Raw genomic sequence first — 23,534 nt, forward strand, 5'->3', positions numbered from 1 at the left:
CATTTCATTTTGTGCGCAAATGTACTTAGAACATATATAATATATATTTATAATTATTATTATTGCATATATTTTTTTTTTAACTTCTTTGAACACTTATTGTAAACCTTTTCCCCCCTATTCCTCATTTTTTGAATTTTGTAACTTAACACGCCAGTGAAAGAATTATTAAAATATTTGATTACGGGTTATATTTCACAATAAGTACTTTTGGTATGACTTTCACTTTCTAACACTGTGGTTTTACCGCTTTAAATGAGTAAAGAGTACCTTTAGCCCTCAGTTTAAACAGTGCTATCATTCAGATACTGACCTCCCAGTGGAGGAGGAGCTGCATGACAGCAGCCCAGGAGGATTGTGGGTAAGAACAGGTCCGCCTGCTTTCCTCCTGACACACCTGCAGCGGGAGGAGCCGACAGGTGGACTGAGAGGGAAAAGAGAGAGGAACACACACACTCTCACACACACTCTCAGATCACAGCAGACACCGAACAGACCCAGAGATGTCCAGTTCTCTGAAGCTCAGCAAGTAAGTGTGTGTGTGTGTGTGTGTGTGTGTGTGTGTGTGTGTGTGTGTGTGTGTCAGGTTACCTTGTATTGACTCTTTCGCTGTTTTCTTTCCTGAAATCTGATTCAAACTGCTTCTTCTTTAACCATGATCTTATTTAAATCAGTGTTTACAAAACTAAATATACTTACACATAATATATTGTTTATTATCATTTGATCACAGTGGCTACCAAGAGGATTAACAAAACAAAACGTATTTATGTTTTATGTATACATTGGATGCCAAAGTACACAGAAAACAAATATATATGAAATCTTTTAATGTTTTTTATGACGTTTTTATCATAGTAAAACCTATATTTATTTATTTAATATAATTATTTTTTAATATCAATTTATACGCATTTACGCATCAGTATTTACATTTTTTTAATATATTTTTTATTATTATTTTATCCCAAAGGATACCAAAAGTATTTCCAAACATTTATTTTACATTTAAAAAAAAAGAAAGTTGTTATAACAGTGGATACCAACAGTGTTTGAAAAAAAATGAAGGAAAAGAGTCAAAAACTGGAAAGAAAAAAAGGGATATCGCGGTACTAAATATACAGTATACATATATGAGGGGTGTGAAGTACACATTAGTTTCATTCATTCTTTCAAAGAAAGCATTCAGAGCTCTGGAGAATGAATGAAACATCTCTCAGTGTTTACTGTAACAACACCACTGGACATGTTTACGACACCTTTACCATGTGAAGTACGTTTACTGAAGTTCAAGTTCGATGCTGCTACTTTAACTTAAAGGGGCCCTATTCTGCCTGAAACGCCTCCATTGGACTCCTTTGTTTACTTCCTGAACATAGTGACATCACTATGTAACACTCTTTTATTGGCTATCACTCCAACACATTGTACGTGATGATGAGAAAAATAAAAAGCTTTTTGAACATTAAAGCATGGAGACACGTCCCAGTTCAGACACGACATACTGATATACACCTGGACATCAGCAGGAGAGGACTCTTTAAAGTAGAGACACTACATACTGATATACACCTGAACATCAGCAGGAGAGGACTCTTTAAAGTAGAGACACTACATACTGAAATACACCTGAACATCAGCAGGAGAGGACTCTTTAAAGTAGACACTACATACTGAAATACACCTGGACATCAGCAGGAGAGGACTCTTTAAAGTAGAGACACTACATACTGAAATACACCTGAACATCAGCAGGAGAGGACTCTTTAAAGTAGAGATACTACATACTGATATACACCTGGACATCAGCAGGAGAGGACTCTTTAAAGTAGAGATACTACATACTGATATACACCTGGACATCAGCAGGAGAGGACTCTTTAAAGTAGAGACACTACATACTGATATACACCTGGACATCAGCAGGAGAGGACTCTTTAAAGTAGAGACACTACATACTGATATACACCTGAACATCAGCAGGAGAGGACTCTTTAAAGTAGAGACACTACATACTGATATACACCTGAACATCAGCAGGAGAGGACTCTTTAAAGTAGAGACACTACATACTGATATACACCTGAACATCAGCAGGAGAGGACTCTTTAAAGTAGAGACATCAAATGTCCTCTTTATCACATAACGTGTTGCTCTTGTTTCAGGCGTGGACTCTGGAACAAAGAAGAATTCCTTCACTAATTCCTCCCTGACATGTCATCCATCTCAGACCTGTTTGTTCTGTCATTCCTCCGCCAACGAGATATGAAAGCAAACTATTTATTTTTGACACACCCGTATCAGGACACAGGGGGGGGGGGGGGGTAATAAGAGGGTGTTCCCCCCCCTCTCATTAGCGCCAGGAATGCTGGCGGAGGACTTCCTTTTTACCACTCCCATTGGAGGAATGTGACGATACATTTAGTCAGTGCATTTCCAGGTACCTTTGTATCGCTTACTCGTTACTGGCTCTATGACATACAAAATGATGATTTGACAAAATATGATGCTAAACGACAGTAACGACGTATAGAGATGATACAATTGGTTGATTGCTCAATAAGTTAATTGACATCAAAAATAACCCTATGAAGAGTCTTTGTCTCGCAATGAAGCAATGCAACTTTAACGAGGCTTCTCCCAGGCCAGTTAAAATAAGACAAAGTAAAGCAGCTATAAAACAGACACAGCAGCATTAAATAAGCGGCACTTATGAATAGTAACAAATAGAAAGTCATTTTTAAGATGGACTTTTATTAATCCCTCGTGGGGAAATTGTTTCTCTGCATTTGACCCACCCTAGTGTTAGGAGCAGTGGGCTGCCATTTTGAAGGGCACCCGGGGAGCAGTGTGGGGAACGGTAGCACTTGTCGGGACTTGAACTGGTGACCTTCCAGTTGCCAAGCTAAGTCCCTATCGACTTCGCCACCACCGCCCCATTTTATGTCTTACTTTGTGTTATTGATAATTTATTAAATCCGTTTTCATGTAATAATGCCAAATATACCACGGTTCCAGTTCGTCAAACTAGGCTTTTCTGCCTTTTAATTATTATTATTTGATATATATTGTTTGTGGCCGGACAGAACGACGAATGTCTCGTTCTACGTTTGTGATTTTATGACATTTTACAAACCAAACGAGCGATCAGCAGATTAACCCAGAATGAAAAACAGTTTGTCAAATATTTCCTGCTCCTAATCTAACGACGAAAATGCCTTGACATAAAATACTGGATTTACATGAGGCCATTTTTGTAAAGTTATAATTTTAAATTGATGCTTTTGGTAAATATTGCTGATTAAACTAACGTACTTTTTAGGACAAGCTATGTTTACATTTCGATACTTAAAAAGTCCAACATGTGTCCGACTTTATCATGAACTTCTTTATTTGTGTTGGTTTATTTTGGCCAGTTTTAGCTTTAACTGGAAGGCAACACTGTTAGATGACATAGAGGGCATGCCACGTTGAATTGCTTCACAAAGTCAACCCAACTTCATCCACTTCTGTCCGATACATAACAAAACGTGTAAATCAGGTGATGCGTTCACTGACTCACTGCCGATTAAAGCAAACACTGAGACCCTGCCCTGCCGCTCCCTCTGCCTTCAGACACGATCTGCAAACACACCCGCTGTCACATACCAGAGTACACACAGCTCTCATATACTTGTACTTTATTAGAGTATTTCCCCCCTTAACTTCCTTTCAGAAGCCACTATTGTCCTTTTTCGTCCACGACATGTATCTGATTATTAGAATATTCATCCAGATTTGAAATGCAGTACTTTTACGTGTAACAGAGAGCTTCTACACTGTTGTATTTCTACTTTAACTTCAGTAACGTATGCGCCTCGTCTGACTTCTCTCTCTCTCTGTATTTGTTTCTTTGCCTGAGGGGTGTCGCATTAACCGACTTTAATTTCTGGTTTCTCTCTCCGTGTGTGTTTAAAGCTATAATCCAGTTGATAAAGAGTATAAAGAGAGTGTGTGTGTGTGTGTGTGTGTGTGTGTGTGTGTGTGTGTGTGTGTGTGTGTGTGTGTGTGTGTTTAGAGGAGTGACTGTGGCTGCCGTGGATCATGTTGTATAAAATGACACACGGTTATAAATGTGTGACTCCTGCAGAGTAAATGGAAGTTGTGAAACCTCCACCCTGAAACTGTTTATCTTGTATAACATCAGGTAAAGTACTGCAGGGCAGAGGTGGGAGAAGTACTGTGGTGTTAAAATACTCTGTTACAAGTAAAAGTACTGAATTGAAATGTACTAGTGTCTCTATTTTAAAGAGTCCTCTCCTGCTGATGTTCAGGTGTATATCAGTATGTAGTGTCTCTACTTTAAAGAGTCCTCTCCTGCTGATGTTCAGGTGTATATCAGTATGTAGTGTCTCTACTTTAAAGAGTCCTCTCCTGCTGATGTTCAGGTGTATATCAGTATGTAGTGTATCTACTTTAAAGAGTCCTCTCCTGCTGATGTTCAGGTGTATATCAGTATGTAGTGTCTCTACTTTAAAGAGTCCTCTCCTGCTGATGTTCAGGTGTATATCAGTATGTAGTGTCTCTACTTTAAAGAGTCCTCTCCTGCTGATGTTCAGGTGTATATCAGTATGTAGTGTCTCTACTTTAAAGAGTCCTCTCCTGCTGATGTTCAGGTGTATATCAGTATGTAGTGTCTCTACTTTAAAGAGTCCTCTCCTGCTGATGTTCAGGTGTATATCCGTATGTAGTGTCTCTACTTTAAAGAGTCCTCTCCTGCTGATGTTCAGGTGTATATCAGTATGTAGTGTCTCTACTTTAAAGAGTCCTCTCCTGCTGATGTTCAGGTGTATATCAGTATGTAGTGTCTCTACTTTAAAGAGTCCTCTCCTGCTGATGTTCAGGTGTGTATCAGTATGTAGTGTCTCTACTTTAAAGAGTCCTCTCCTGCTGATGTTCAGGTGTATATCAGTATGTAGTGTCTCTACTTTAAAGAGTCCTCTCCTGCTGATGTTCAGGTGTGTATCAGTATGTAGTGTCTCTACTTTAAAGAGTCCTCTCCTGCTGATGTTCAGGTGTGGTATCAGTATGTAGTGTCTCTACTTTAAAGAGTCCTCTCCTGCTGATGTTCAGGTGTATATCAGTATGTAATGTCTCTACTTTAAAGAGTCCTCTCCTGCTGATGTTCAGGTGTATATCAGTATGTAGTGTCTCTACTTTAAAGAGTCCTCTCCTGCTGATGTTCAGGTGTATATCAGTATGTAGTGACTCTACTTTAAAGAGTCCTCTCCTGCTGATGTTCAGGTGTATATCAGTATGTAGTGTCTCTACTTTAAAGAGTCCTCTCCTGCTGATGTTCAGGTGTATATCAGTATGTAGTGTCTCTACTTTAAAGAGTCCTCTCCTGCTGATGTTCAGGTGTATATCAGTATGTAGTGTCTCTACTTTAAAGAGTCCTCTCCTGCTGATGTTCAGGTGTACATCAGTATGTAGTGTCTCTACTTTAAAGAGTCCTCTCCTGCTGATGTTCAGGTGTATATCAGTACGTAGTGTCTCTACTTTAAAGAGTCCTCTCCTGCTGATGTTCAGCTGTATATCAGTATGTAGTGTCTCTACTTTAAAGAGTCCTCTCCTGCTGATGTTCAGGTGTATATCAGTATGTAGTGTCTCTACTTTAAAGAGTCCTCTCCTGCTGATGTTCAGGTGTACATCAGTATGTAGTGTCTCTACTTTAAAGAGTCCTCTCCTGCTGATGTTCAGGTGTATATCAGTACGTAGTGTCTCTACTTTAAAGAGTCCTCTCCTGCTGATGTTCAGGTGTATATCAGTATGTAGTGTCTCTACTTTAAAGAGTCCTCTCCTGCTGATGTTCAGGTGTATATCAGTATGTAGTGTCTCTACTTTAAAGAGTCCTCTCCTGCTGATGTTCAGGTGTATATCAGTATGTAGTGTCTCTACTTTAAAGAGTCCTCTCCTGCTGATGTTCAGGTGTATATCAGTGTGTAGTGTCTCTACTTTAAAGAGTCCTCTCCTGCTGATGTTCAGGTGCATATCAGTATGTAGTGTCTCTACTTTAAAGAGTACTCTCCTGCTGATGTTCAGGTGTATATCAGTATGTAGTGTCTCTACTTTAAAGAGTCCTCTCCTGCTGATGTTCAGGTGTGTATCAGTATGTAGTGTCTCTACTTTAAAGAGTCCTCTCCTGCTGATGTTCAGGTGTATATCAGTGTGTAGTGTCTCTACTTTAAAGAGTCCTCTCCTGCTGAATTTAGCTCTTTATTGTTCTCATACTGCCTGTGCTGCAGCACCTCTTTTCACCCTCTGTCTGAAACCAGAGCCCAGTCTGCTCTGATTGGTTAGCTGGCCGGCTCTGTTGTGATTGGTCAACAACTTAGAGATGTCCCGCCCCTTAGCCTACCATGTACAATGTGTTGGAGTGCTAGCCAATAGGAGCGTGAGTGTTACATAGTGATGTCACCATGTTCAGGAAGTAAACAAAGGAGTCCAATGGAGGGAACACAGGGATGTTAGCCTTTGCAGACCATTTACATGCACTTAAACCTACAGTATAGAACACACTACAGGAAAGGGAGAACTCCAAAAAGCAGAATAAGACCTCTTTAAATTCTTCTATAACTTTTCTTCTGTCTTCAGTATTTCTCACATTGCAGTGTTTTGGATGATTTTAACCGTCACCTCTCTGTTCCTGTACCCAGGGCTCAGGCCCAGGACCTGGCTGTGGTGATTTCTCGGATGCAGGTAAATGCCGACCAAGTAGAGAAGAGCATCCTGGCTGCAGAGCATCATCTGGGCGTGGTAAGAGAGGTGTCATGTACACCTGCTGGGCACACTTTTCAAAATGGCTAATATTGTCTGATGCAAACTTCCTTGTGATAAAAAAGATAGAATCAGAGAAAAACAAAGCTCCTTTGTTCCCCTCTTAGGACACAGAGCGCGATGAGAAGAACCTGAATCTGTACCACCAGAGGGAGAACGCTGACACCCTGTCGCAGGCCGAGGGGCTCCTGAAGGACCTCTTCATGGACGTGGACAAAGCCAAGAGGCTGGGGCACCCGCAGGTCCACGAGATCGAGAAGGAGTGAGTTCATACCCAGAGACATGCAGGCGGTGCTGGAGGAAGCACTCTCACCTGTTACTCAAGTAAAAGTAGAAATACAAAAAGGAGATGGAGGGAGATGAGGTTTTTTATCAACAAACAAAAAAACATTTTAAATTGTAAAAATAATTTCGAGCTTCACTAAAAAACATAAATGACTCAAAATGTGTCAAAAATAAATGTAAAACATATTTTAATAAGCTAAAGTACAAACAGGCTTGAACATCTACCAAAAACGAAATGTTATTCACAATAAATAAATACAAATACTTAAATGGTTATAGATGCCAATTATTTTCTCTAAAACATTATTTAATTGTCTAATTGTTCAGATGTTATTGAATAAACAGTTGGTTAGTTTCATTTCTTACACAACATCATATTTGATCATCATATTATTATTTTTCATTCAAAATATTGCTTATTAAAGTAACTAGTAGTGCTCTAGCTGTAGGATGAATTAAGTGAAGTAAAAAGTATTTACCCCTTTTTAAATGTTGTGGATTAGTGAAGTGTAAAGTCGTATTAAATAAAACAGTTGAACTTAAGCACAGTACTCCCTTGTGTGTGTACTATTAAATTCCACCGCTGCATGCATGCCAACAGACGCACCTAAAACTCGATGTGTCGCATGCCATCGAGACTTATAGCCACCTCAAATATTCATTTCCACATTCCCCTTTCTCTACCCTTCTACGCTTCATTGACTGAGCTCTCTTTGTCTCTGCTTCCTCTTCCTGCAGCGTGAAAAACCTCCACGATCGCTGGGTGAAGGACTGTTCCATCTACAGGGAGCTGTACTCCCAGGTCAAACCTCTGGATCCCAAACAGAAGATCGACTGGGGGCCTCTGCTGGACGACAAAATGGTCAGTTAATCTTGGGTTTTGTTAACTGAACATCTGCATGACTGATAAAGATCACAGGTTGAAAACGGTCCTGTTTCTGTGATTTACAGAGACAGTTAAAGTCAGACGCGTACGGCCCAAAGCTGCCTGACGTGGAGAAGCAGATGGCAGAACATAACATCCTGCACCAGGAGATCGAGGCGTACAAAGACCAGCTGCAGCCCAGCAGCACCAGCTCCAAGGTAACAGCACACAACCAGAGAGGGGCAGACCTCCAGCAAACAGTGTTACATCACAATCAATACATACATATGGCAAAGAAACGTTTATGATACTTAGACGTTTTGTCCAGCAGGATAATCTCCACATAGTAACACCACTTTATGGTTTGTGGAGTAAAAAGCTAATGTTGGTTTGAAAAGGAACTACATTACGGTCACATGACTTCACGTCACCACCGCTAAGCTAAAGGTGGCTAATGTTGGGCTATAAAGGAACTACATTATGGTCACATGACTTCACGTCACCACCGCTAAGCTAAAGGAGGCTAATGTTGGGCTATAGGAACTACAGCACGGTCACATGACTTCACGTCACCACCGCTAAGCTAAAGGAGGCTAATGTTGGGCTATAGGAACTACAGCACGGTCACATGACTTCACGTCACCACCGCTAAGCTAAAGGTGGCTAATGTTGGGCTATAGGAACTACAGCACGGTCACATGACTTCACGTCACCACCGCTAAGCTAAAGGAGGCTAATGTTGGGCTATAGGAACTACAGCACGGTCACATGACTTCACGTCACCACCGCTAAGCTAAAGGAGGCTAATGTTGGGCTATAGGAACTACAGCACGGTCACATGACTTCACTCAGATAAAATGCAGACTCAATTCAGGGTTTAAGACTTATTTTCTGCACCGCTCTATTGTCCCTCCAGGCTTCCTTACATTCAAGACTGCAACACAAACCTGGATTTTGGACATTAATAATAATTTCCACACCACTTTAGAGACACTACACTAACCCTCATGAACAGTCAAATGTTCTGTGCAGATGTAGTGCCACTGGTTAATATTTTCTAAAATATTTGTAATGGTTTTTGAGCCATGACAAAAAGCCAGCAGACTGGTTTTTATCCTAGGCTATACCAGAAATGCCTTTAGCTAAATACGCAGTTGTTGATCACTTGCGACCTGTAGAGAGGAGTGTTGAGTCAGCCGTTAGTAGCCTAAGTGTAAAACAGTCACTAAAATATGCTTTTGGACAGACAGACACATGCACACACAACTGAACACAGTATCTCCACCCCGGCTAATAATAACACATAAATATTACTTCAGGATGAATCATTCACCTGTGTCTTCTTCTTCTTTCTTCTCAGGAGCAGTACGCCGCCTTCAAGGACAAATATGACAAACTTTGTGTGAGTTTTTTCTCCCTGTGAGGCTTTGAAGTGTGTTTGAGTTGAGTTAAGTTCAGAGGGATGTGTGTATGTAATGCATGCTGTGTGTTGGGGTTCAGCAGATGTCTCAGAAATACTCACAATGCTAGAGGCCGGTTTCATAATCATGTATATTAAGTTTTGCATCTGATAGGGTTCCATAAGGAATCGAAATGTAATCGAAATCTCAATATTGATTACTGCACTTTCTAATATAATAGTGTAAGAGTCTTTGGATATCAGAGGAACCTTTGGATGTATTGAAATACAACTAACTTACATCCACTTGTTTCTAGTTTTGAGTCTCCAGAAATCCATGCAGTATGCCAATAAGCGTTAACGGACACCACACTGTATGATAAACACTTTTCCCTCCTCTGGTTGTGCAGGAGTTGTCTCAGCAGCGGCGCGCTCACCTGGCCTCGCTGTATGAGTACGTGCAAAGCTGCTGGAAGGAGCTGAGCTACTTGTCGGGGCAGCAGGAGAGGATCCTGCAGAGAGACTGGAGCGACCGCTTGGTGGACGCCCCCAGTGTCCGCATGGAGTACGAGGTGAGGGGGGAGTCTTTATCCGCTTTCACACCAAGCACTTAGCCGGTATTGTCCCCGGTACTTAGTCCCCCCGAACTCTTTAGTCCCTCGAACTGTCCTAGCAGATCGCGTTCTCACCGGAATAAGTCTCTGAGGGAGGATTAGGCAAATGAAGCCGCTGACGTCACTTCTTCTTCTTATGCTTTGGGTTCACAAAACGTTTCGGAGTTTTACGGGGCGTGGCTTGCAATTTGCCGAGCCAATCCGAAATTGTTAGTGTGGCCGACACACCCACGAACCATTTCCTCCCCAGGAAAGCACCACCTCTCTAGCTGGGACTATCTGGGGGTGAAAAGGTTCGCGCGAGCTAGGGACTAGGCCCAGATATTTTTGGTGTGAAACCAAAATCTCCCCCCCCCTATCGGCCTAGTTCGGGGGAAAAGTACTCCGGTGTGAAAGCGCCTATTATGGGAGATTTTTGAGGAATATTTAAAAGTCTTTTACCAGTTTACCATAAATCATAATGCTGTAAGAGCCAGTTACACCAGCTCTGGATCCAACAGGTGTAACCGGTGCTGTAACTTTAGTTTAGCTGCTGGCCGAATGAGTCAAATGAGGCTCCTTTAAAAAAGACAATGGATTATTGCAGAAAACAATCTCTGTGTCAAACAAACGTTTATGATACTTACACGTTTAGTTCAGCAGGATAATCTCCACATTTTAGCACCACTTTTTGAAGTAAAGAGCAAGTGTTTGGCTATAAAGGAACTACAGCACGGTCACATGACTTCACGTCACCACCGCTAAGCTAAAGGTGGCTAATGTTGGGCTATAAAGGAACTACAGCACGGTCACATGACTTCACGTCACCATCGCTAAGCTAAAAGTGGCTAATGTTGGGCTATAAAGGAACTACAGCACGGTCACATGACTTCACGTCACCACCGCTAAGCTAAAGGTGGCTAACGCTGGGCTATAAAGGAACTACAGCACGGTCACATGACTTCACATCACCACCGCTAAGCTAAAGGTGGCTAACGCTGGGCTATAAAGGAACTACAGCACGGTCACATGACTTCACGTCACCACCGCTAAGCTAAAGGAGGCTAATGTTGGGCTATAAAGGAACTACAGCACGGTCATATGACTTCACGTCACCACCGCTAAGCTAAAGGTGGCTAATGTTGGGCTATAAAGGAACTACAGCACGGTCACATGACTTCAGGTCACCATCGCTAAGCTAAAGGTGGCTAATGTTGGGCTATAAAGGAACTACAGCACGGTCACATGACTTCACGTCACCACCGCTAAGCTAAAGGTGGCTAATGTTGGGCTATAAAGGAACTACAGCACGGTCACATGACTTCACGTCACCACCGCTAAGCTAAAGGTGGCTAATGTTGGGCTATAAAGGAACTACAGCACGGTCACATGACTTCACGTCACCACCGCTAAGCTAAAGGTGGCTAATGTTGGGCTTTAAAGGAACTACAGCACGGTCACATGACTTCACGTCTCCACCGCTAAGCTAAAGGCGGCTAATGTTGGGCGTGATGACATTTAGTCGTCTCATTTAGACACTCGTTAGCAACCTCTGTTTTTAAATTCTCCAATGGGGTATTTACTGACGTATTTTATATAGTAGAGGTTGTAATCATGTCTTCTATTGTCTTTTTCAGAAATTCAAAACCAGCGGTCTGCTATCTCATGAGAAGGAGATCATCAAGCTGCAGGGGGAAGGAGAACGACTCGTTGAGAAGAAACATCCTGCCAGCTCCACCATAAAGGTACAGCTGTCACCTAGATCAATGTGATGGGTCAAATATGATGAATGATTATAACAAATGTAATATACTAAACTGAGGCATTTGTATTTCTCAGGCTCACAGAGACGCTGTGCAGTCGGAGTGGCAGGCCTTCCTCAACCTGTGTCTGGCTCAGGAAATACACCTGGACAACATCGAAGACTACAAGAAGGTAGAGAGCCTAAAAAAACAATGACTATGTTGCATGAAGCGGAAAAACTCCAAGTAAAGTACAGCACCTGATTACAAAACCCTCTCTCTTTTCCTCCGTACCCAAATCTTTAAAAACGGGGGAACAACGGTGCTGATCCAGATTTGTATCCGATATGACGTAATATGTGAAATATGTGCTGGCTTTACGCCCACAGGCCCTATCAGAAACATTGCTATCAGAAACAATGCCCGACTGTTTTGGACGTAATGGTCGGTGTTTACATTAGCATCGCTAACACTCAGAGCTAGCCTGTACTGGAGAGCATGTGTGTGAAGAAGCAGGAAATAGAAAGGAACTCACCTTGTGGTATAACCGGCAAGAGAGAAAGCCTTTGAGCTCCAAACTGTTTCAGAGAGAATCCTTGATGTGGTTTGGAACATGATATGGCATTTAATCACGGCAGCATTTCTGATCAGGCATTAGCTCCGCCTCCTCTTATTTTTCTTTTAAAGCTAAGGACCCAGTATCAGCCCTTTTCTAACAGGGCTGGAATACAGGGATGTCTAAAATGCATGATCTGTTTGGTATTTTGAGCTAAACACATCATTTTTTATATATTTGTATATATCCAATAATATATGCCTACAAATAGCATGATAGGAGACCTTTAAGTGAATATATTTTGTGTCACAGTTCCAGCTGGAGGCAGAGACGCTGTCCGAGTCTCTGGAGAGGCTCAACTCCAATCTGGACCCGAAGGCTCTCACAGGGAAGAGCAACCCAGAGGTCCTGATGGCTCTGGAGGTAACACCGCTACTATATTCTTTAATTAGCATTTAAGAAATTAGGTACATTAATTGTCAACATCTAACCGAAGGGCCATTTGTTATGTTTGTTTATACCTCACCCATTCCTCCCATCTGTCCTCAAAGATATGAACTACATTTCTAATCCTCCGTATTTTTGTTTCCGTTCCACATATTTTATTTACAAGACTCTTCCATTTAGAGTTTTCCCTTCAATAGTGTTTTTATTTGTTAGAAAACTCTCCCTGGTCCCCGGCTTGATCTTCAATCTCAGGATCCATGTATTTCTAATCCTCTCCAGAATGGAAGTAGTTGAAACAAAAAAAAGAATTTGTTGGTATTTTTCTGAAAATCTAAAAATGCACTTTTCCTCAAAATTCTGTCTTTTTCTAAAAAATCAAAAAAAATTCTGTCTTTTTCTCAAAAATCTCAAAATTATGACTTTTTCTACAAAAATCGGAAAAAATCGGACTTTTTTTCTACAAAAATCGGACTTTCTCAAAAATCTCAAATCTTACTTTTTCTCAAAATGTTATCTATTTCTGAACACCGGTCCCCGTGTATCTGTGATCCTCTCCAGAATGGAAGGAGTCATCACATACAGAGCATCAACTAGTTCCTGAACAGTGTCCTTCACATGCTGATATCCAAGAGAGGGAGTTACACAGTGTTAACTGTGATGGTTATTCTCGCGTCCAGGAAAGAGAAGCTTAAAAAGGAGACTAAATGGAGTCTCTGAGATGTTTTCAAATTGGTACTTTAATTAATAAAAAGCGTGGTAAAGTCACAAACAGGATATTTTCCGACAGAAAAGCAGCTGTCTCTGGCTCTCACTAGCAGAGAGAAAAGAGGCCGAACCCTCAGGTTTCGTTGTTTATATAGCCTCTCCTGGCTCCTCCCTGGGGGCCGGCTCTCCGCGTATTTAATGTCCGTTGTTACGCATATCACAGGATACAGACATTGTACATTCAATATATATATAAACACGCCTTTTCTCCTCCTTAACTCTTTCATGACTTTTCATTTAACACATTCTAAACGCTGTAATCAATACTCCAAAAAAATACAGGGAATACTTCACAGCAGTTTGGTTTCCGGTCGTTCCGGATGTTGTCACATGCTACCCACATCTGTAAACAATAACGTACTCAAATAAACTGTACCTTCATTTTATATTCAGCAATAATAATACGTCTATAGTTGTAGTGTTGAAATCAGTAGGTTTCGGTGTGCAACATCATATCGCTGCTAAATTCATCTCTATAGGAAATGGTATATTAGCCTCATGCTAACTGCTAACCGGAGATGAAGGATTTTCAGAATAAAAGCTTAACTGGTTGTGCACAAGAACTTCTGGTTTTTCAGTATAAAACAGCATTTAAACTAAAGGTACATTTAAGGTACATTATGCCATCAAAACATTGATTTGAATTTCTAACAACAGTCACAAGATGGAGGAATAGAAAGCAGTATTCAATGTTTACTTCAGATTAGCTCCACGTCAGAAATGAGCATGCTTGATGTCTCTCTCCATAGAGGCTGAATCATCATGTTAATCACAGAGCTATCATCTGCCTCAAACAGTCCTGATGCTCTTCTAGGTAATCACACATCCTGTTATGTTCACAGCTACAGTTGGGATACCTTTGTTATCATGTGACTCTGATATTGGAAGAGGACATTCAGGATTTTCCCAACACTATTCTAACACAATGTTTCCTGCAGGGCGATGAGCCGGCGGTCCGGAGGAACGATCAGCGTCTCTCTGACCTCAGAGAGCTCAGCAGCGGCATCTTTCCTCTGAAGCTCCGTCGGACCCTCCCCACCAAACCCACCTCCGCCCTGGCCCTCTGTGACTGGGCTGATAAAGCTGTAAGATACGTTTCAGTGCTTTACAGACTTTGATATTTAAAACAAACAGGGTTTCCTATGACAGGAAAGGCCTGTATTTCTGTTCCAAAGTCAAAATCAGAATCAGAAATCCTAATTTAATAATCCAAGAAGTACACACCCATGCCAAAATAAATGATTAGGAGCATCATAAAGATAATACGATAATACTTTATTGTCGGATTGAATCTGACATTTTTACCAAGACAAGATACACGGAACATTTAACTTAGCATTTAAAACCCTGAAGATGTTCAGATCACTGTTCAAGACGTACATTATATATATTATAAGTTCTTGTTATCTTAATTGTATCTTCCTCTTTAAGACACTGCCTGTGTTTTAACATTTTTATTTTTTTATTTTTTTATTATTACGATTTCCGATTATGTTGCATGTTTTAATTTGACTGTATTTACTTGTTTAAAATGAAATGTGTCTTTAGGGTGACTTACAAAATCTGTCCAGGGACTACAGATGAGAAATAGCCTCTTGGCTAAATTAATGTGCACTGTCCCTTTTTAAATAAATAATAATAGGATAATACTTTATTGTCGGATCAAGTCTGACATTTTTCTCCAAGACAAGATACAAGGAACATTTAACTTAGTATTAAAATCACTGAAGACAATAATAATACATTTGATTTAAGGCGCCTTTCATGACACTCAAGGACACCGTACAATTTGTTAAATATTCTAAGAGGTAAAAGCAACTGAACATGATACAAACAGAAACATACCATCATGGAGAGGACAATTAAAGTGGACACAAATGATAGGGACTTGTTATTCAGGGAAAACAGATGATATGGAGCACTACAGTGAGTAGGCTGATCGGAACAATATCTTCAAGACCCTCTAACGTACCTTATATATTCTTGTTATCTTCATTTTATCTTCCTCTACGTGTGCTTCAGGACACAGTGAGGCGTGGAGAGACTCTAACCCTAAAGTCCAACTCTGATAATAAGAACTGGGTGCTCCAGAGCGACAGTGGGAAGACCAGGACCCTCCCAGGGACATGCTTTATGATCCCCCCCCCTAACGCCGAGGCCCTGGAGAAAGTCAAAAGGTACAGAGTGCAAACACACACCCTACAGTATGTTTTCTCGACATCCTTTTATTATGTGATAACAACAAATCCTGTGATGTTTTTTTAATGAAACATGATGTGTGTGTTCAGTCTGGATAAAGCGCTGAGGGATCTGAAGAGCCGTAGATCTGTGCACATGTCCTCCCTGAAGAACCCCACTGTGGAGGTGGTCCACCCTCAGAAAGCAGGTGAGAAGAAAGACATCAGAACAGGACCACCTTTATTTGTTTCTCCTGAATATAAAGTCCTATACCAAGAAGTGACAAATAAACATGGAAGAAGAATCTCCACATATTAACAACCCTTAATGTGTTTGCTTTAAAAAAGCTAACGTTACAGCACGGTCATATGATTTCATACTGCTAAGCTAAAAGCGGCTAATGTTGGGCTATAAAGGAACTACAGCACGGTCACATGACTTCACGTCACCACTGCTAAGCTAAAGGCGGCTAATATTGGGCTATAAAGGAACTACAGCACGGTCACATGACTCCACGTCACCACTGCTAAGCTAAAGGCGGCTAATGTTGGGCTATAAAGGAACTACAGCACGGTCACATGACTTCACGTCACCACTGCTAAGCTAAAGGCGGCTAATATTGGGCTATAAAGGAACTACAGCACGGTCACATGACTTCACGTCACCACCGCTAAGCTAAAGGTGGCTAATGTTGGGCTATAAAGGAACTACAGCACGGTCACATGACTTCACGTCACCACCGCTAAGCTAAAGGCGGCTAATGTTGGGCTATAAAGGAACTACAGCACGGTCACATGACTTCATGTCACCACCGCTAAGCTAAAGGCGGCTAATGTTGGCCGCGATTATGTTTAGTCGTCTCATTTAGACACTTGTTAGCAACCAAAAACACGTTAAAATTGCATTCCCGTAACCCGTTTTTTTGCAATATATTATTACATTACTGTGTTAAAGTATTTAATGACCAAAACAACACGTCGAAAAATATATTTACAAAGGAATGAATCGCCAGGAGAAAAACGCCCTTGGTGTGTAAATGCCTAGTCTTTATGAAAGAGTCTTGCAGTTTTCATTGTATAGTTTTTGTCATTTCTCCTCCTCAGTCGCTGTTCAAAGTGCTCCTGAGGATCCACGAGCTGCACAGCTGGCCAGTGAAATGGACAAGATCAACAAAGCCCTGCAGCGGAACGAGAAAGAAGTCCTGAATCGCCTCAGATCCCCGCTGGACAACCGCAACCCGACTCAGGACCTGAACAAACGCCTGCAAGAGCACGAGGTGAAATATAGGCTCAAGTTCATTATCTAATACATGTTTTGTCTTTATGTGAATGTGGAAATTCACCTCCGAGTTACTCAACCTGGCTATTTTGATGCCATCATTAACACCATTGAACTTTGGCCTTTTCAGAAATCTGCTCTGGCTGTGAGGAAGCTGGAGTCGGAGAAGAATGCTCTCCAGAGAGAGATGGAGCCCATTCTGGCCAAGAAGCCTCTCGGACCCACCGCCTCCTCCCTGCCCCTCAAAATCAGCGCCGCCAACAACAAGATCGACGACATCAACAACTTCATCGATCTCTATAAGAAAAAGTAAGAAAGAACTTCTCTTTTATATGATTTCTATTGTTTGGAAGTGTTAGAAAAATCTCACTGGTCCCCGGCTTGAGCTTGAACCTCAGGATCCGTGTATCTGTGATCCTCTCCAGAAGGGAAGTAGTCATCACATACAGAGCATCAACTAGTTCCTGAACAGTGTCCTTCACATGCTGATATCCAAGAGAGGGAGTTACACAGTCACAAGATGGAGGAATAGAAAGCAGTATTCAATGTTTACTTCAGATTAGCTCCACGTCAGAAATGAGCATGCTTGATGTCTATCTCCATAGAGGCTGAATCATCATGTTAATCACATAGCTATCATATGCCTCAAACAGTCCTGATGCTCTTCTAGGTCATCACACATCCTGTCATGTTTACAGCTACAGTTGGGATACCTTTGTGATCACGTTACTCTCAGACTGGAAGAGGACATTCAGTGTTTTCCTAACAGGAAGTTGTGTTTCTCTCCTCTCTACCAGGGCCACAGCCTCCATGTTCCTGGAGAAGCAGAAGCTGAATGTGGAAGGCATGGTGTCTGGGTTCGAGGAGAAATTGGCTAAAGAAGGCGCCATTTATGATCAACCGAACGCCCTCCCGGGTCGCAACCAGCAGCTGCAGGTGTGGTACTTATAAAAGGAAACAAGTCAAAGATTTAACTTTTTGTTGTTGTTATAATTTCAATCTTTATTGTCACATTATACATGGCAATAACATGCTGGTTACAAAAACATTACAATCATGTAACAAAAGGCCAGCAAGGCAATACAAATAAAAGAAAAGGGATATGTCTTCATGTTATTATATTCTTGAAGATACACGTATCTATTGTTCCAGTCAAATGTCTTTGCTTTGAGTCTTGTATAGAGTCAATTCTTCTGTTGAGTTGTGTTTCTCGCAATCTCAGTTTTTCCACCAAAAAGATTTCTTCCACAATTGTTAAAGATTTAACAATTTCAGGAGCAAACAAGTTCGTAACCTGTCTTTATCCTTATGCCGAACAGCTTCTGCGTCAGGATGTCACCGCCAAGAAGGATGAGGTGACTAAACTAGGCAGAGACTTGGACCTGACGGAGCAGTCCTGCAGCTCTTTGCAGCGGACATTCAATGAATACTGTCCGGACATCCGCCGCCAGGAGAATGAGGTGAAACAGCTGAAGAACCGCTACACGTCTGTCAATAATCAGCTCCAGGAAAGGTGAGTCAAACTAAATGCAAGTTGTAACTGTGTTTGTGGTTTTTTGAGTCCCGACTTGTTGAACAATGGACTGTTTTTCATGTTTCACTCTAGATCTGCCCTCGTAAAGCAATCAACCAATAAAAACCAAGATTTCCAGAATGCTGTTCAGGGACTGGATTTCTTCTTGCTCAATTTGCCCAATAACGCCATCAAGCCTACAGACGATGTGAAGCAAATAACAACCAAACAAAACTCTCAAAGGGTGAGTGGGAAGTATTTCTTTAAATACATTCAAATGTGTCCAAATTCTAAATACAAACTAACTCAAGTCTCTCTGTATTTCTTGTTTAGAAAGTAGTTGAGGACATCAAGAAGAAATCCGATGATCTGGACCGAGTCAAGTATCTGTCCCGAGATCTGCAGAGCGTCCTGAATGTGAGTTCAGACAATATCAATATTCTTATTTACAGTGAATTAAGCGCGCACTTACTTTTACTTAATCCTTAAATCCATAAATGCATTTCCTTTCAGGAGTATGACGCTAAGTTGAACACTTACCGTGGCACTCTGAATGAGGACGATGACGATGATGTTGACTATGAGGAACCAGTCCCAACGTTGCGTCAAACTTCAACCATGGCTAAGGCTGTACAGAGAAAGGTACACTTAAAAACTCATGACAAATCTCTACCTTTTCAATAAAAATGTTCCCTCCGTCATCTTCAACTTCGCATCTTGTTTTGCTTTCTGCAGGAGAAAAATCTACTGAACCTGTTCTCCGAGGTGTCTGCAGAAAACGAGCAGATACTCAACCAGTTGGAGACAACAAAACACATCAAGGCCAGGGTACGATATTATGGCATCAAAATACATCACTCAAGTAATAATTATTCCCATTGTTACCTGCCCAAAGTAATTACATGTATCTTTTTATTCATGTGCAGAATGAACAGAAAGTCAGTCAGGTGGTGGTCAATCAGCAGATGCAGCTAAAAAGCGACAGGAAGGACCTGGAGGCAAGTGATAGTCTGAAAAAGGAATTAAGTGAGGAGGTAGCCAGACGCTTGCATGCTGAAAGAGACCTGGAAACATACCGTAAGAGGTTTGTGTCTCTTAAGAGTAGGAAAGGAGTGGAGAGGTTGGAGGAGAGGGAGGTGGTGCAATACTACCATGACCCAAAACTGGAGTTGGAACTACAGTCACTGAAAAGTCGGATCCAGGATGAGTCGTTGAAGAGGACAAGAACCCGTTCGGAGATCGAAATTATCAACGTGACGATCCACAAACTGGAAACACAGCTGATCACAGTCGAACCCAGACTGTTGACCAAGGTAATGACGGAGTATGAGAGAGACCCCCAGCTTGACAAAGACGCCGTCAGGATGAGAGAAGAGATAGAGAGGATAAGGCTGATGCTCCAAACGAGAGATACTGAGAAAATTCAAGTGAAAACCGAGCTCACGGTGTTGTCTCAGCAGAAACAAAAAACCAGGTCGAAGATCGTTAAGAAAGAAGTGGTGAGGCTTGAGAAGGATCCACAGATGCTGAAATCTGTTCTCACGTTCCAGACTAATATCTCAGAGGAGGATTTCAGGTCCGAGTCGCTCAACACTAGCATCTTTAGCACAAGGAGCCAGATCAACACATTGGAGAGGGTCATTCCCACCATCCAACCTAAGATAGTCACCAAGGTGGTAAAGCAAGTACAGCAAGATCCAAAATCGCTGGAAGAGTCAAAGAAGCTGCGAATTGCCTTGGAGGAGGAGAAGGATGAGAATGTTATCTTGTTGAAGGACCTGACCACCATGCTGATACGTTATGGTGAGCTGGAAAAGCTCAGACCTAAAGTTGAGGTCAAGGAGATCATCAATGAGATCTACAGAGTTGATCCTGAGACAGAAATCGAGCTGGTGCGTCTGAAGAAAGAACTTCAGGACTCTGGCCGTAACCGCACGAACCTGGAGTACGAAAGCAAGACATTGGTTACAACTCTGACCACCCTGCGCTCTCAGAAACCCAAGATAGAGTACAAGGAGGTGACCCAGGAAGTGATCAAAGAAGAGAAAAGCCCAGAGGTTACCAGGGAATTGCAAAGGCTGAACAACCAAGCTTCCCGTCTGCTAGTCAACTATGAGACCACCATCGAGCTGCTGACCCGACTACGCAGAGACAGAGATGAGCTGAAGGTGGAAAAGTCCAAAGTGGAGACCAAGCTGGTCACGAAAGAGCTCATCAAATATGAGAATGATCCTCTCCTTGAAAAAGAGGCTGACAGACTCCGGAGGAATGTCAGAGAAGAGATCCAACAACGCCGCAGTGTGGAGGAGTTGCTCTTTGACATCCAGAACCAATACATCCTCCTCGAAAGGCAGAAGCCCGATGAGAAGATAGTCATGCAAGAAGTGGTGCGTCTTCAGAAGGACCCCAAGCAGTTAGTGGAGCATGACAAGTTGAACAAGAACCTAGACGACGAATCGAAAGCCCGCAGAAAGCTTGATATAGAGGTCAGACAGCTCAGAGCGCTGATTCAAGACAAAGAGAGTACCCTGGCTCAGATGGATGAACGCCAGAAGAAGATTAAAGTAGAGTCCGAGCTCAGGCAGATCAAGTCTCGCATTCTTGAATTGGAAAACGCTCCGCCACCCGTTGAGGAAAGGATCATCATCGAGGAGATCCTGAAAGTGGAGCGGGATCCTAAGCTGGACAGACTTACTGATGGTATACGTGCCGACAAGGATACCGAGGCCAACAATATCAGTCGTATTGAGAGAGAAATCCGCAACCTGAGGTTAAAGTTGGAGATTCTGCAAAAGGAGAAAACAATAGAGAAGGTTGTTTACAGAGAGGTTGTTCGCGTAGAGAAAGACCCGGCGTTGGAGGCTGAAAGGGAACATATGAGAGACCTCGTAATGCAGGAGAGAAATCTGAGGCGTGACCAGGAAGATGACACCCAGAACCTCCACATCAGAATTACTCACCTGCATACGTCGCACTCCGTGACATCTGAGGAAGAAACCGCTCTCGTCATCACCAAAGATACCATGCAGAGAGAGAAGGAGGATCTACTCAGACAGCTCAAAATGCTAGAGGCTCAAAGAAATACCATCACCATTACCTTCCAGCAACAGTCCAAGCTGATCAGTGAGAGAAACATGATGTCCAAGCAGAGGAGTCTGAGGTCATCCTCTGACCTAGGACGGCTGGAGAAAGAAATCCTCAACGAGAAGGACAAAATACACCAGAGAGACACACTTATCATCGAGTTGCAGAGCAGTGTCCAGAGAGAGGACCACTCTGAAACTCACACACGGGAGATAAACCTCTCAACGAAGATCACCATCCTGGATCCAGAGACCGGTAAAAACATGTCTCCCTATGATGCCTATGCACAGGGGCTGATTGATCGCCAACACTACATCAAGCTGTCTGAGTTGGAATGCGACTGGGAGGAAATCACTTCAACTGGTCCAGGTGGTGACACAACAATCCTGCAGGATCGCAAAAGTGGAAAGCAGTACTCCATCAATGAGGCTCTGAAGGATGGTCGCTTGACCCAGTACGACATGTCCTGCTACAAGGAAGGGAAAATGTCCATTACTGAGTTTTCCCTCCTTGTCGCAGGGGAACCCAGCAAGCCCGTCTTTCCTCCAGTCATCCATTCAGCCCCACGATCACCCATCAGAACCTCCTCACCCTCTCCTTTGAGCTACATGCCAAGCTCCCTGAGGTCCTCCTTCCCCAGCCTCAACACTCAATACAACAGCTCAACTCAACTCAACAGTCACAACAGTGGCAGTCTGAGCAACCTCACTTCCACAGCAGGTGATGAGTATTTCCCCATCTCCGGCATTTTAGACACCACCACTGAAAGCCGCATGTCCGTGAGAAGTGCCCTGACCCGCAAACTCATTGATGCCGACACAGCTCTGAAGCTGCTGGAGGCCCAAGCAGCCTCCGGGGGAATCGTTGATCTCGCCAAAAAGGACAAACTATCCGTCCACAATGCAGCTGAACGTGGGCTCATTGACACGAGTGACATGCACAAGCTTCTGAATGCCCAAAAGGCCTTCACAGGAGTCGAAGACCCCATGACCAAAGACCGTCTCGCAGTGGGACCCGCCGCAAGTAAAGGGTATATTCCTCAAGAAAATGCCAGGAGGTATATGGAGGCACAGTACCTCACCGGTGGGTTTGTGGATCCCTCGAAAGCAGGCCGCCTATCAGTCAAAGAAGCTCTCGCCACTAATATTATCGACAGCAAAACAGCTGACGAGCTACAAGATGAGACCTCCTACAAGAAAGAGTTGGTGGACCCCATCACGAAAGAGAAGATCTCATACAAGCAGGCGATGGATCGGTGTAAGATAGACAACCACACAGGGCTCCTGCTGCTTCCTGCCGCTTCTACTGATGCCACGGACGCCCCGTCTTACTCTAACTATCGCTTCAGATCCAACAAATATTAGATGTGAAGTTCAAGATGTTTTATTTGTCGCAGCTACTGGTGCTAGAGGGTGTGTGATATTACTAACTGATCCACGTAAAGATAAATATGAATATGTGTGTACACTGGGAGGGAAAAACGACATATTTGGTGAAACTGAATTCTCTTTTCAGTGGTTTTTTGTTTGGTCTGCATATACATGAGGGTACTGTTTGTTTTATATGGTAAATTGTTTTGCAGCACTCTCAAGCTGCTAAATCCTATGTAAGTGTTCATTAAACTCCAAAAGCCTCACATTCATTTTCCTGTTGTGTATTTGATTTATAAACGGTTGAAACGTCGACAGATGCATGAAAACATATTCAATATCAGCTCATAAACTAAACACAACAAGACACCCTTATTACTATGCTTTTGAGCCATGCTAACAGCAGCTCTTTTAGTGCTAATCATCTAGGGTTGAAATGCTAACATGCTATGCTAAAATGGTAAGCATTACACTTGCTTAAATTCAGCCTGTTAGCATTGTCCTTTTAAGCATTAGGTGATGCTTAAAAGGACCTCAACGTTGGCACTGTTGCCAATGTGACAGTTAATAATAATAATGCATTTTATTTTTAGGCGCCTTTCATGATACCCAAGGACACCGTACAATTTGTTAAAAACATGCA

At 42.3% G+C, this 23,534-nt stretch overlaps 1 protein-coding gene across 1 annotated transcript; it reads left to right on the top strand.

The window, feature by feature from the left end:
* Nucleotides 1-324: 324 nt before the first annotated feature.
* LOC117563186 (envoplakin-like) lies at nt 325-23,163 on the top strand. The gene is made up of 22 exons (XM_034241374.1): nt 325-529; nt 6,696-6,795; nt 6,924-7,078; nt 7,840-7,963; nt 8,053-8,184; nt 9,327-9,368; nt 9,776-9,937; nt 11,596-11,703; nt 11,798-11,893; nt 12,569-12,679; nt 14,407-14,553; nt 15,491-15,645; nt 15,757-15,854; nt 16,750-16,922; nt 17,055-17,233; nt 17,722-17,860; nt 18,244-18,437; nt 18,531-18,681; nt 18,771-18,854; nt 18,951-19,079; nt 19,173-19,265; nt 19,364-23,163. Exons 1-22 carry the CDS (start codon nt 504-506, stop codon nt 22,883-22,885), a joined length of 6,120 nt encoding a protein of 2,039 aa, XP_034097265.1. The 5' UTR covers nt 325-503; the 3' UTR covers nt 22,886-23,163.
* The last annotated feature ends 371 nt before the right edge of the window (nt 23,164-23,534 follow it).

This window comes from Gymnodraco acuticeps, unplaced genomic scaffold (assembly GCF_902827175.1).
Source record: "Gymnodraco acuticeps unplaced genomic scaffold, fGymAcu1.1, whole genome shotgun sequence".
NCBI lineage: Eukaryota > Metazoa > Chordata > Actinopteri > Perciformes > Bathydraconidae > Gymnodraco > Gymnodraco acuticeps.

Excerpts from the sequence above, each read along its gene's own strand:
- LOC117563186 (XM_034241374.1), top strand. The coding sequence starts at position 504 with ATGTCCAGTTCTCTGAAGCTCAGCAA. Across the intron at positions 9,369-9,775 it reads ACAAATATGACAAACTTTGT|GAGTTGTCTCAGCAGCGGCG; the intron begins GTGAGTTTTTTC and ends CTGGTTGTGCAG. Across the intron at positions 18,855-18,950 it reads ATCTGCAGAGCGTCCTGAAT|GAGTATGACGCTAAGTTGAA; the intron begins GTGAGTTCAGAC and ends ATTTCCTTTCAG.